The sequence below is a fragment of the Stenella coeruleoalba genome, assembly GCF_951394435.1.
Source record: "Stenella coeruleoalba genome assembly, chromosome: 20".
Taxonomy (NCBI): domain Eukaryota; kingdom Metazoa; phylum Chordata; class Mammalia; order Artiodactyla; family Delphinidae; genus Stenella; species Stenella coeruleoalba.
Window position 1 is genome coordinate 57,803,839 of NC_137166.1, and position 12,659 is coordinate 57,816,497.

Sequence of the window (12,659 nt, forward strand, 5' to 3'; positions counted from 1 at the left end):
TCTTGTTGCAGAGCACGGGCTCTAGGCGCCTGGGCTTCAGTAGCTGTGGCACGTTGGCTCAGTAGTTGTGGCTCACGGGCTCTAGAGAGCAGGCTCAGTAGTTGTGGTGCACAGGCTTAGTTGCTCCGTGGCATGTGGGGTCTTCCCAGAGCAAGGCTTGAACCCGTGTCCCCTGCACTGGTAGGCAGATTCTTAACCATTGCACCACGAGGGAAGCCCCTAACTGTTTTATTTTTAAGGTCAACAGATTATTTCACGAAGGGCACTCTCCTTTGGGAGATAAAAAGCGTCTAGCCGGCAGATTACCTCACTAGTGCTGGCCAGGAAATTCAGACTGACTGGTTAAGATTACATTCTTAGGAGAAGCTAAAACTGCAGTTAGGTTCGATATTAAGTCTTGCTATGCTGACATGCGTTTAGCACAAGTGACTCCATTTGGGGCCTGTTGTCTCTTTTTTTTAAGATTAGCTCTTAACCAACGTTACTTTCCCACATTATTTGGCATCCCTAGAGACTCAAGTACTTTTTCCTTTCTTTTGTTACACCTCAAATGTATTGTTCTTTGTCGAAGGTGTTATATAAGATTGAATTCTAAGCCACTTCTTTTTCTTTTTTTAATGTCCTAAATTATTTATTAGGTAAGAATTTTACAAACATTACTTATATTAGCGGTAACAGTGGAGCACCTTCTCCAAACTTGCGGCCCTTTCTAAGGCCGCGGTTCTTTCTGCCTGCAGATGTCAGCCCTCACATCTTCCTGTGTCTAACTCAATTATTTGAGTTACTCAACCCTGTCTCTCTCATGTATGTATAAACATGTCAATAAACTCCTGTTTGTTTTTCTCTTGTTATTGCCTTTTGTTACAGAGCTTGAGCTGAAAAGGTAAAAACTGGGTAGAGGAAAGTTTCCCCACCTACATCTCTAAATACTTTACAGTGCTGAAGAACTGCAGACAACACTCCGCTGCAGTCCGCCTTCGGCCCCTTTAAGAGGAAAGGAAGCCCCTCCCTTCACTCTTGAAGCCTGGACGCCTTTTCCCAGCGTCCCTCGAGGTGCCTAGGGCTTTTGCTCCGCGGGGGCGGATGAGGAGTGCCCCTTCCCGCCGGCCTGTGGAGTTATGGGAACTACATTGCCCAGAACACACTGCACCAGAAGTAGAGCAGTGTTGCTCCAATGAAAGACCAGGACAGGGGCATTTCCGGTCTTAGGAAGCGTGTCAGGGCTGGACTACCGGCTACTTCCTGGTTGAGGCCACTTTTGTTTCCCTCGGACTTGTTTACCGTGTCAGAGGCTGTAGATCTCTGAGTAGAGGTAGGGACTGCTGCTCCCGGCCCCGCTCTGCCCACAGAGTCCGATGGCGGCAGCGGCGCTGAGGGACCCACCTCAGGTAAACGCTCGTCCTGCGGGTCCTCACCGCCCTCACCCCACCAGACAAGGAAGACCCGAGTGCGGGGCGCCTGCTCACGTGTCCGCAGCCCAGGCCGCGGTGTCCAGGAAGATGGGGGTCCCTATTTCTCACAGACAGTGTGATGGCGCGTGGGAGAGGGTTACAGGCGGAGGTACCGTCATGTGTAAAGGCTTTGAGGTAAGACTGAGCCGGGAGGCTTCTGAAAACTTGGGGTCCAGCCTTTGTTTTTAGGGGACAATGAGTGTGAGGGGGAGTCACGCCTGGATTGGCAAACAGAGGGACTTGGGAGCCATGGAGAGTTGTGAATGGAAGAGGGACACAGTCTGTATTAGGGTTTTATTTATTTATTTATTTTTTGGCCGCACCACTCGGCATGTGGGATCTTAGTTCCCCAACCAGGGATAGAAACCAAGTCCCCTGCAGTGGAAGCACAGAATCTTAACCACGGGACTGCCAGGGAAGCCCTTATATTAGGGTTTTAAAAGTTTACCAAAAAGCTGCTCAGAGAGGGAACAGTCGGGAATGTGCGTGATGAGAATAGTGAGGCACAGATAAGTAGAGTCCTTGTCCAGGGTCAGAGATCTGGTAATAGGCAGCTCTGAAGACTGAAACACAGAGGTTAGTAAATTAATCCGAAGTCACCTGGTTCCAGGGCTGGGTGGGGATACGGGGGAGTCCTGTGCACATGGAACCCAGCCATGGTTCCTTCCTCTTCCCACATATTCTGGAGGTTAAAAAAGAACTTAGGGAATTTACACAAGGAAAGAGAGCATGTCCCAGGCCCTCACTAGTCCTGACATCAGCGGTATAGTGTCTGAAATTTGGTGTCTTGAGGCACTTCCCGTGCTGATTTCCTGTCTCTTGCCTGTGGGGACCCTGGCAGTACCCCAATGCAGGTCAATCAGTAACATAGTGGTGTTCCTATTTCTGGCAACCAGTGTAAACATATGGTGTGGGAGTTATCTCAGGAACATATAGCAGCATGAGCAAATGCTCAGTGTGACTGAGTTGGGAACAGGGTACAGTAGGTCTCCATTCTTTCTGTTAAGAACAAAGAGCAGGGAATCAAGAATCAGGCCTGTAATGTGGCTGCCTGAGAATCTTGGCGTCTATTACGGAGATAATGGGAGATTTGTATAAGAGAAAGGAGTTGGTCTTATTTAGGTTTAAAAGGCTCCACCTGGCTACACGGTGGAGAAGAGATTATGGGGTTAAAGCAGGTGGCAGGGAATTCAGGAGGAGGTTACTGCTATAATCCAGATGAGTGTTGATGGACCGGAGTTATGACCATGGAGGTGGGAGAAAAGGTTAGATTCCAGGTCCATTTTTAATGAAAGAGCTGAGTAGACTTTGGATGGTGTAGGTGAGGGAGAAAAACGAGGAGCCAGAGTTGACCCTAGAGTTTTTCATCCTATCAGCTGAAAGGATGGAAGCTCCAACAAACTGGGATGGAAAAGTTGGTGGTAGGTTAATTTTCCTTAGGAACATCAGAAGTTTTGTTTTGGTCTTGTTAAGACTCTGAAAAGTTTCAGAGAACAGTTAGTGGAGTGGGCAGTTGGACACACAGGTCTGGAAATCTGGAGAAGGCTTTCAGGAGGGAGACTTCCAAAAGTGGTGGCTATTATGTAGACCAGGGTGGGGCTGTGGATGTTGTTTAGGAAGGGAATGCAGGTTTTAGTGACAACGCTATTGGAGAGTCAGAAGGACTAGGTTGCATACTAAGGAGTAGTTTTCTTCCTTGACACTATTGGGGTTGCTGGACCTCACAAAAAGAGATTAGGGAGAGGGGTGATAGTGGAAATGGTGTGGGTTGATCTAGCAAGTAGCCAAGGCTTCCATGGGATGAATGGACTGGAGATAGCTGCTCCTATGTCCAGGAGGCATAGGAGTAATTGAGACAAGATGACACTGAGGCAGGGCTCCTGCTAATTCAGTACTGTATGAATTCACCAGGATTTGGTGGTGAGCTTTGATGGGTTGTAGGATGTTTCATTCTTGCTAGTGAATAAGGTCTGGGGCGAATATGGGCTTGGGAGAGTCACTGTGCCGGGCATGTGGGACTGGGCTTTTAATGAAGTTTGGGTGGACAGCAGAAGGTTGTGGTGGCTGAATGGACAGCAAGTGCAGCATGGAAGTGGAAGAGGGTCATGGATATCTGAGATTCACATGTGGCTCTGGGTGGTTAATATTGAAACAAAGATCACAGGCAACATCAATCATCAAAGCAACATTGAGAATTTACCTGGTTGTGGGATGCATCAGAGGATTGGGGTTGTACTAAATCATGTTAGTAATTTTCAAGCACTCTTCTGGATGCTGTTTGCCAAGTACATGGGTGAGTCCAGGGAGATGTCTGTGGTGTGGGGCAGGAAGGTGGCAAAGCTGGGGAAGTGCAACTGTGGGGTCTGAAGATGTGAGAGATGTGTCTACACAATGATGTGCACAAGGGGAGAATTGTGAGCTGATGGTCCACAGGCCCTGGAGTTGGGGCCTTAAGGGTGAAACATGAGCCCAAATTTGTGTCTTGGAGGCACAATCTGGAAGGCCCCAAGGGAATTGCTTGGCAGGCCCAGAGCTGAGATGGCATTTATGTGCTGCTGCGGCCCCCCGCCCCTCCATCTTTTGTTGCTGAGCACAGTAATCAATGGAACCCTGAGGAGAGCATGGGCATCAGTGTCACCAGGGCCTGGTATCTCCTTTGAGGTGGGGAGCTTTGAAAGAGGATGATTGTGGAGATGTGTGAGAAGTTGGATTGTGGGTTCTCAGAGAATATTCGTAGTTTCATTTGTACTAATCATGACAGGGTGGTGTGACCTTTCAGGACATTGCCATGTACTTCTCCTGGGAGGAATGGGGCCTCCTTGATGAGGCTCAGAGATGCCTGTACCTCGAAGTGATGCTGGAGAACTCTGCACTTGTATCCTCGCTGAAGAGTAAGTCCCTTACTCTTTTTTTTTCCTCCTTACTCTTCCCAGTGACCTGGACTAGGCTCTTTCTTTCCTCCCTTCATTTTCTTCAGAGGATGTTGTCTTCTTCTCACATATGGACCATGGGAACTGCTTCCTTGCCTAGCTTTCTGAGTAGTTGCTGTCATAGCCAGGGCTGGGTTGTTTACACTGCTTTCTCCTTTCTTTTGTAGCTTAATATCTGCTGTACTGATCTCTAATACGTAATGATTTGAGGCATATAATGTTGTAGTGAGCCTAATGAAGTCTACCTTATTAGTGAAGAGCATTTTTCATATAACTGTGGCCTGTTTGTATGTATTCTCTTCACGTCCGTTGCCCATTTTTTAACTCTATTTTTTTGTTATTAAGTCTTTTGAATACCTTGTATATTTTGAATGGTAACATCTTATCAGATAATGGCTTGCAAATATTTCCTCCCATTCTGTAGATTGCCTCTTTTTGTTGTTGATTGTTGCGTTGCTATGCAGAAGTATCTTCATTTGGTGTAGTCCTAGTTGTTTATTTTTGCTTTCATTGCCTGTGCTTTGGTGATATCCAGAAAAATCATCACTAGGACTAATTTCACAGAACTTTTTCCTTAGGTTGTCTTTAAGGAATTTTACGTTTTTAGGTCTTACATTTAAGTCTTTAATCTATTTCAAGTTAGTTTTTATAAGTGGTATAAGACAGGGGTCCAGTTTCATTTTTTTTTTACCTGTGGATATCCAGTTTTCCTGACACCATTCAGAATTTACTCTCCCTGCCACCACCACATTTTATGTTTTTGATGTCACAGTTCACATGTTCTTATATTGTGTATCCATTAACAAATTATTGTGGCTGTAATTATTCTAATCCCTTTTTTTAATCCTTTTGTTTTTAACTTTTATACTTGAGTGATTTAAACACCACCAACACAGTATTATAGTAATCTGAATTTTACTACATACTCAGTTTTACCAGTGAGTTTTATATTTTCCTATGTTTTCATGTTTCTATTTATTATCCTTTCATTTCTGCCTGAAGAACTCCCTTTGGCTTTTTTTTTTTCAAGTTTCAGATATTTATTAATCACTGTAAACCCCAACACAAAACAACAATGTGATTTCATGCATTTAGAGGGGAAATATTTCCTGGTTAAGTGGAAAATTGTGCAGATGGCTTCTGGAAGACCTTCATTCTAAGAAGCATTATAGTGAAACATTTCATTTAGAAATCTGGAACTTCTTTCTTCAGTTTGCTGTAATCGACATTCACTGAGTGGAACTTGTATTGATCATTGGGACCCAGTTTGTTCCAGGGTTCTGGGTTATTCTTTCTTTTTTTCCTCATTGGCCACGCTGGGCGGCTTGTGGGATCTTAGTTCCTAGACCAGGGATTGAACCCCAGCCACAGAAGTGAAAATACCAAGTCCTAACCACTGGACTGCCAGGGAACTCCCTGGGTTATTCTTTCTGTCCCAGCTAACATTTGGATTGAACAATTCCAGGTGCAAGACATACAATGCTGCTCCAGTACCTCCCACTGTAATAAATACAAAGAGGGGGATCAAGCTAGGATGCTTCTTGGCCTGACCAGTGATCTGGTGGAGCATGGTTGCAACAGAGGCCTTGAGTTCAGATGGAGAGAAAGAAAAATGTGCAAGGCCCAGGACTAAGTAGTCTCTTCTCCCTTTGGCATTTCTTAGAAGTCAGGCTGAGTGTCAATGAACTCCCTCAGCTTTTGTTTGTCTAAAGTCTTTCTTTAATTGTGCAGGACAGCTTTGCTAGGTAAAATATTCTTGTTTGACAGTTTTTTTCTTCAGTGTTTTGAATACAGTATCTACAGGATATTTGTTCCAGGAGCCCGTGTGGATACCAAAATCTGTAGATGCTCAAGTCCCTTATATAAAATGACATAGTACAGTGAACAGAGTGAACCCTCTCTATCTGCAGGTTTAGAATTCACAGATTCAGAGAACCAACTGTATATCATCCCACTCTCTCCTAGGCTGCAAGATTTCTGCTGAAAAATCTACTGATAGCCTTATGAGGGTTCCCTGTGTGAAGAAGTTTCTTTTCTCTTCGTGCTTTCAAAATTCTGTTTGGGTTTTTTTGCTTGTTTACTGACAGTTTTGTTTATAATGTGTCTTGGTAATATCCTCTTTGGAATGAATCTGTACATGGACCTATGAGCATCATGAATTGGGTGTTCACATCTCTTCCCAGACTTGGGAAGTCAGACATTATTTCTTCAAACTTTCTGACACTTTTTCTTTCTATCTCTCCTTCTCCTGGGACTCCAGTAATGCAAATATTGTTTTGCTTGATGGTATTCCATAGTTTACCTATGCTGACTTCACTTTCTTCCCCCCTCTGGCTGGATGATAAATGACCTGTGTTTGAGTTCACATATTCTTTCCACTGCTTGACCAAGTGTGTTGTTGATACTCTGTTGCATTTTTCTTTTCATTTGTTGTATTCTTCAACTTCAGAATTTCTGTTTGATTCTTTTTTATGATTCCTGTCTCTCTGAACTTCTTGTTTTTTTCCTGTATCATTTTCCTTATCATGTTGAGTTATCTATCTGTGTTCTCTTGTAGCTCACTGAGCTTCCTTTTTTTAAAAGTTATTTTATTTATTTTTGGCTGCATTGGGTCTTCGTTTCTGCACACGGGCTTTCTGTAGTTGCAGCAAGTGGGGGCTACTCTTCATTGCAGTGCGCGGGCTTCTCATTGCAGTGGCTTTTGTTGCGGAGCACGAGCTCTAGGCGTGTAGGCTGCAGTAGTTGTGGCTCATGGGCTCTAGAGCACAGGCACAGTAGTTGTGGTGCACGGGCTTTGTTGCTCCATGGAGTGTAGCATCTTCTTGGGCCGGGGCTTGAACCCATGTCCCATGCATTGGCAGGTGGATTCTAAACCACTGCACCACCAGGGAAGCCGCCTCACTGAGCTTCCTTAAAACATTTATTTTGAATCCTTTGGTGGTTCGTAGATCTCCATTTCTTTGAGGTTGGCTACTGGAAAATTATTATGTCCCTTTGATGGTATCATGTTTCCTTGTTTTTCATGTTTCTTTTATCCTTGTGTTGATGTGTGTATGTGTGGTGAATCAGTCATTTCTTTCAACATTTTGGGGTAAATTTTGGTTAGAGAAATAGCTTCACCTTCATGTGAATGCAAGGGTGCTGGCTGGGTGGGGTATTGTGGTGTTGACTCCAGTGAAGACCCTGGGAATATAGTCTCTGTGCAGATCTGTCAGCTGAGATCAGAGTGGTGAAGACTGTAGGGGTCCTCAGTGACCATGGCAGCAGTAGTATGCAGTGGTGGCAATGGCTTTTGGAGTCTTTAGTGACAAAGACTGCTGGGAATCCACTGATCTCCTTTTCTCCCATTGAGGATGTTATGGCTAAGGAGATTTCCTTTGGAATCCATGCTGATGAACTCTACAGGATCCTCTAATGTGAAAACTGGGGAGTCTGCTGCTATCGGAGGGGTTCTTTGTTGTCAGTGACAAAGCCTGCAAGGGTCCTCCACAGAGCAGGCCACTAGGGACCATGATGGCACAAGCCCAGTGGCTGACACAAGTAGCTCTCACTTACGTACTTTGATCCTAACCATCCAGCCATCTCTGCTAAGCCAGTTTTCCCAGCGATCCTTTCTGTGCAGTTATTCTCCTTCTTTTGCTCCACTGTGTTGCTGTTTGTCTTAATTGGACACTTATGCTGTACCCCACATCCACCCCAGGGCTATTTTTATTCATTGATAGCTGTCTAATTGTTTTTGGAAGGGGAATGAATGCTAGTATCTCTTATTCTGTCATCTCACTGGCATCACTCACATAGATCTCTTTTCTCTGGTCGTTTTTTGTGCTGAGTTGCTCTGGGACAGTGCTGGCCATTCTTTTTTTTTTTTTTTTTTTTTTTTGCTGTACGCGGGCCTCTCACTGTTGTGGCCTCTCCCGTTGCGGAGAACAGGCTCCGGACGCACAGGCTCAGCGGCCATGGCTCACGGGCCTAGCCGCTCTGCGGCATGTGGGATCTTCCCGGACCGGGGCACAAACCCGTGTCCCCTGCATTGGCAGGCGGACTCTCAACCACTGCACCACCAGGGAAGCCCCCTGGCCATTCTTTTGTGCTGTTTTTCTCTTAGGACTTGCATCATGTGTCCCAGGTACTTGCTCAGCTAGTAGTTGGGGGGAGAATCCTTTGTGCATCACAGGATAGACATGACTCCAGTCATGGAAGAGTGGGCTCAGAGGGAGCCTGGCCTTGGTGAATGGCAGTTGGTGAGGGTGTGACACCAGGGCTGTGTGTAAGACCATACCAGAGATCTGTCCCATTCAACCAGTGTTTTGTTTCCATTGCCTGTGTCCACATCCCATTGCCATTTGTTCTTCCACATTGTTGATACTTTGCCAACTTGTCAGTTCTAGTAGTTATCATTTCCGCTCTGGCTTCTTTCCAGCAGTAATCTCCATCTCTCTAAACCCCACATCTCAACCATTTCTTTGACAGGTCTCCCTGTAGTGTTCTCCAACATGAGGCCATACATGCTGTGCTTGGAGGTGTGCATATATCCTTATATTGACTTTCAACAGTATCTACTCTGTTACAGTTGATTTTCATGGGATGGATACATTCACATTCTTCTACACAGCCTCATGTCAACCAACAGGAATGGTTCTGTAGGAAGCCAATGACAGAGGAGTAAGTTGTAAACCCTACCTCTGTTCCTTGTGTTATACACTGTCTTTGTGTCCTTCCCTTGGTGGGGTTTCCACCATTCAGTGACTTTAGGAGCCCAGCAATGCACAGCAGTCATTTCTTCAGAGTTCAACCCGCTTGTCTTCAAAAGTATCCCTGGACCCATGCCTAGATGTGACGGATGCACATTTGTGATGGGCTTGCCCCATTCCTATAATGTCAACATATACTTCACCAGTATTTCTTTGGGTTCAGGTTGCTGCTGTGGAGCACAGGATGCAGAGGTACCCTTTTAACAAAGCATTTCTGTAGGAATCTCACAGGCCAGAACTCCCAGTCCAGCTCCATTTTCCCAGAAGACCCACCCCTGTCAGATGTGTGGTCCAGTCTTTTTTTTTTATTTTAAAAAATATTTATTTATTTACTTATTTATTTATTTTTGGCTGCGTTGTTGTGCACGGTCTGTGCACGGTCTTTCTCTAGCTGAGGTGCTGTGCACGGTCTTTCTCTAGCTGAGGTGCATGGGCTTCTCACCGTGGTGGCCTCTCCCATTGTGGAGCACAGGTTCTAGGCGTATGGGCTTCAGTAGTTGTGGCTCGTGGGCTCTAGAGTGCAGGCTCAGTAGTTGTGGCACACAGGCCCAGTTGCTCTGTGACATGTGGGATCCTCCCGGACCAGGGCATGAGCCCATGTCCCCTGCATTAACAGGTGGATTCTTAACAACTGTGCCACCAGGGAAGCCCTGTGGTCCAGTCTTGAGAGTCATTTTCCAGTTGGCTGAGCAGCAGGGAACACAACACAGCTAGAAACTCGAGGTGTGGGGCATGTGAAAAATGTTTTTATTTCAGGGCAAGCAAACAACACCAGAAGCAGCACATGGGAGAAAAACCCTTCTTAGGCAGTGTAGACAAGGTTTCACTTGTGAAGAGTTGCAATTTCCAGGAGTCATGGAAGGTTTTTACCTGCAGGGAGCTTGGGAAGGACTTCCTAGTCTTGTCAGGACACCTCCAGCAACAGGCCACTCACTCCCGGGAGAAGCCAAAAAAAATCTCTCAGTGTGGGGTGACTTGTCGAAGAAGAAAAATTCATTATACTCGGGGAGAATGCAAGAAAGCCTTCAACCCCCAAAACACACTTGATCAGGACCAGGGTGTCCACACTGGTAGACAGTGTTTTGTGTGCCAGGACTGTGGGAAAGCATTCAGGTTCAAATGCTTGTATGTTGTGCATCAGAAAGTCCACACTATAGAAGGGCTTTACATGTGTGGTGAATGTGGCAAATCTTTTAAGTGGAGTTCAACCCTCAGTCAACATGAAAGAGTTCATACTGGGGCAAGGCAGTACGAGTACAGCAAATGTGGAAAATCCTTTAGCTGCAAATCTTTGCTCGTTTATCCCAAAAAAGGTCACATTGGAGAAAAATGATACATGTGCAGTGAATGTGCACAGTCTTTTAGCTATAGCTCTATCCTTACTCAGCAACAGAGTATTCACCCTGGAAAATGGCCTTATGCGTGCACTGAATGTGGGAAGTCTTTTACTGATAGGTCTGTCCTCTGTTATCATCAGAGAATTCACACTGGAGAAACGCCTTATGAGTATAATGAATGCAGGAAGTCTTTTACCTATAGCAAAAACCTCCGTTATCATCAGAGTTCACGAAGGAGATAGGCCTTATGAGTGCAGTGCACATTGGAAATCTTGTACTGCTAGGTCTGGCCTCCATGATCATCAGACAGTTCACACTGGAGACTGGCCTTATGAGTGCAGTGAATGTGGGAAATCTATCACCTTCAGCTCCAGACTTCACCGTCATCAGAAAGTTCACACTTGTGAAACACCTTGTAATAGTAATGAATGTGGGAAATCCTTTAGCAAAAAATCTACTTTCTTTCAACATCAAAGAGTTCACACTGTGTAAAGGCCTTAGCTTTTTAGGAAATGTGCGATTGTCCTGTTGATTATAATGGCACTAAAGGAGCCATATATCTGAACTCAGTGTTGTACAAATGTTCACAGTTAGGAGATCCCCTGTAAGTTTGAGTTATATGAAAGCATGTGTGGCTTGTTATACTCTCTGATCTGCTCAGGGCTCTTGCCAAATTTAAGTCACTGCCAATTTCTATGGCCAAAGACGTTTTACCTTTACAACCTGGCAGGTCCCCACAGTTTGCATCAGTCACCATCCCAGTGTGCTCAGGGAAGCTGACCACTGGTCTCCCATGTAAAGGTTTGTGGATTCCTGTAGTCTCTCACTGATATTCTCCTTAAGGCCGTTACTGCAGAGGCGGGAACACAAAGGTAGTGAAAATGGAGATCTGTAGTCCTGGGATGTAGCTTTGTGGCCCAGTCTGTATTCCTGTTGACATGGTTGGAAACATCCTTCATTGCTCACCAATGTTGGCTTCCACTGAGGCAAGACTGATTCTCAGAGGGCATGAGGAGAGACATGGTGGTCATTATAGCATTCCCAAATTTATTTTCTTAAAAGGGATGCACAGATTTGTGAAATGTAAAGCCATTTTTTATAGCTTTATTTAAAGGTATAATTTACATTGAATTAAACTTTATACATTTCCTTATATACATAATTTAAAGTATAATATTTGATAAGTTTTGCTGTAGGTATGAACCTGTGAAACTACAATCATAGTTATAATGGCCATATCCATTGCTGTATATTTACCTCATGTCCTTTTATAATCTCGCCCTGCCCTTCCCTCCCTCCAAATAATCATCAATTTACTTTCACTTAAAATTGATACCTTTGCATTTTGTAGAATTTATATGGTGGGAATCATTAAATATTTACCCCTTTTCCAGGTTTACTTTATGTTGTATAACTACTTTGAGATTCATCAATGACATTATGTGAATACTTAACCTTTTTCTTTTGCTGAGTAATCTTATATTTGGATAAATCGCTATTTGTTTATTCATTCATCTATTTATGGACATTTGGGTTATTTCCAGATTTTTGACAATTTCAAAATAAACGTGATACAAACATTTGTGTACATTTCTTAAAATGAATATATTTTATCTTTTTTCAATAACTTTGAGTGCAGTGTCTGAGTCATAGGGTAGGTGAATATTTAACTTTTGAAGGAACTAAACAAATTTTGATCTAAAATGACTATCTTTTTGCATTCCTACCAGCAGTGTATGAGGGTTCCATTTCCTCACATCCTAGTGAATCCTGATTTGTTTAATTATTTTAATTTTAGCCCCCCTTTTAAAATTTATTTTTATTTATTTATTTATTATTATTATTATTATTTTTGCGGTATGCGGGCCTCTCACTGTTCTGGTCTCTCCCGTTGTGGAGCACAGGCTCCGGATGCGCAGGCTCAGCCGCCATGATTCATGGGCCCAGCCGATCCGCGGCATGTGGGATCGTCCCGGACCAGGGCATGAACCCACGTCCCCTGTATCGGCAGGCAGACTCTCAACCACTGCACCACCAGGGAAGCCCAGCCCTCCTTTTTAAAAAATATTTATTTATTTATTTGGTTGTGCCAGGTCTTAGTTGTGCCAGGTAGGCGCCTTAGTTGTGGCATGTGAACTCTTAGTTGTGGCATGCATGTGGGATCTAGTTCCCTGACTAGGGATCGAACCC

At 44.5% G+C, this 12,659-nt stretch overlaps 1 protein-coding gene across 7 annotated transcripts in view; it reads left to right on the forward strand.

Moving 5' to 3' along the window:
• The first annotated feature begins 1,257 nt into the window (after positions 1 to 1,257).
• Positions 1,258 to 12,659, forward strand: part of LOC307179548 (zinc finger protein 551-like) — a 64,787-nt gene continuing 53,385 nt past the window's right edge. For 6 of the 7 annotated variants that reach the window (XM_079908840.1, XM_079908843.1, XM_079908839.1 and 3 more), the window contains exon 1: positions 1,258 to 1,586. In XM_079908840.1, the coding sequence (XP_079764966.1) occupies positions 1,356 to 1,586 (231 nt within the window). In that variant the 5' untranslated portion in view covers positions 1,258 to 1,355. Of the gene's footprint in view, positions 1,587 to 4,331; positions 4,343 to 12,659 lie in introns of those variants that run through there. The other variant, XM_079908835.1, reaches the window with a different exon arrangement.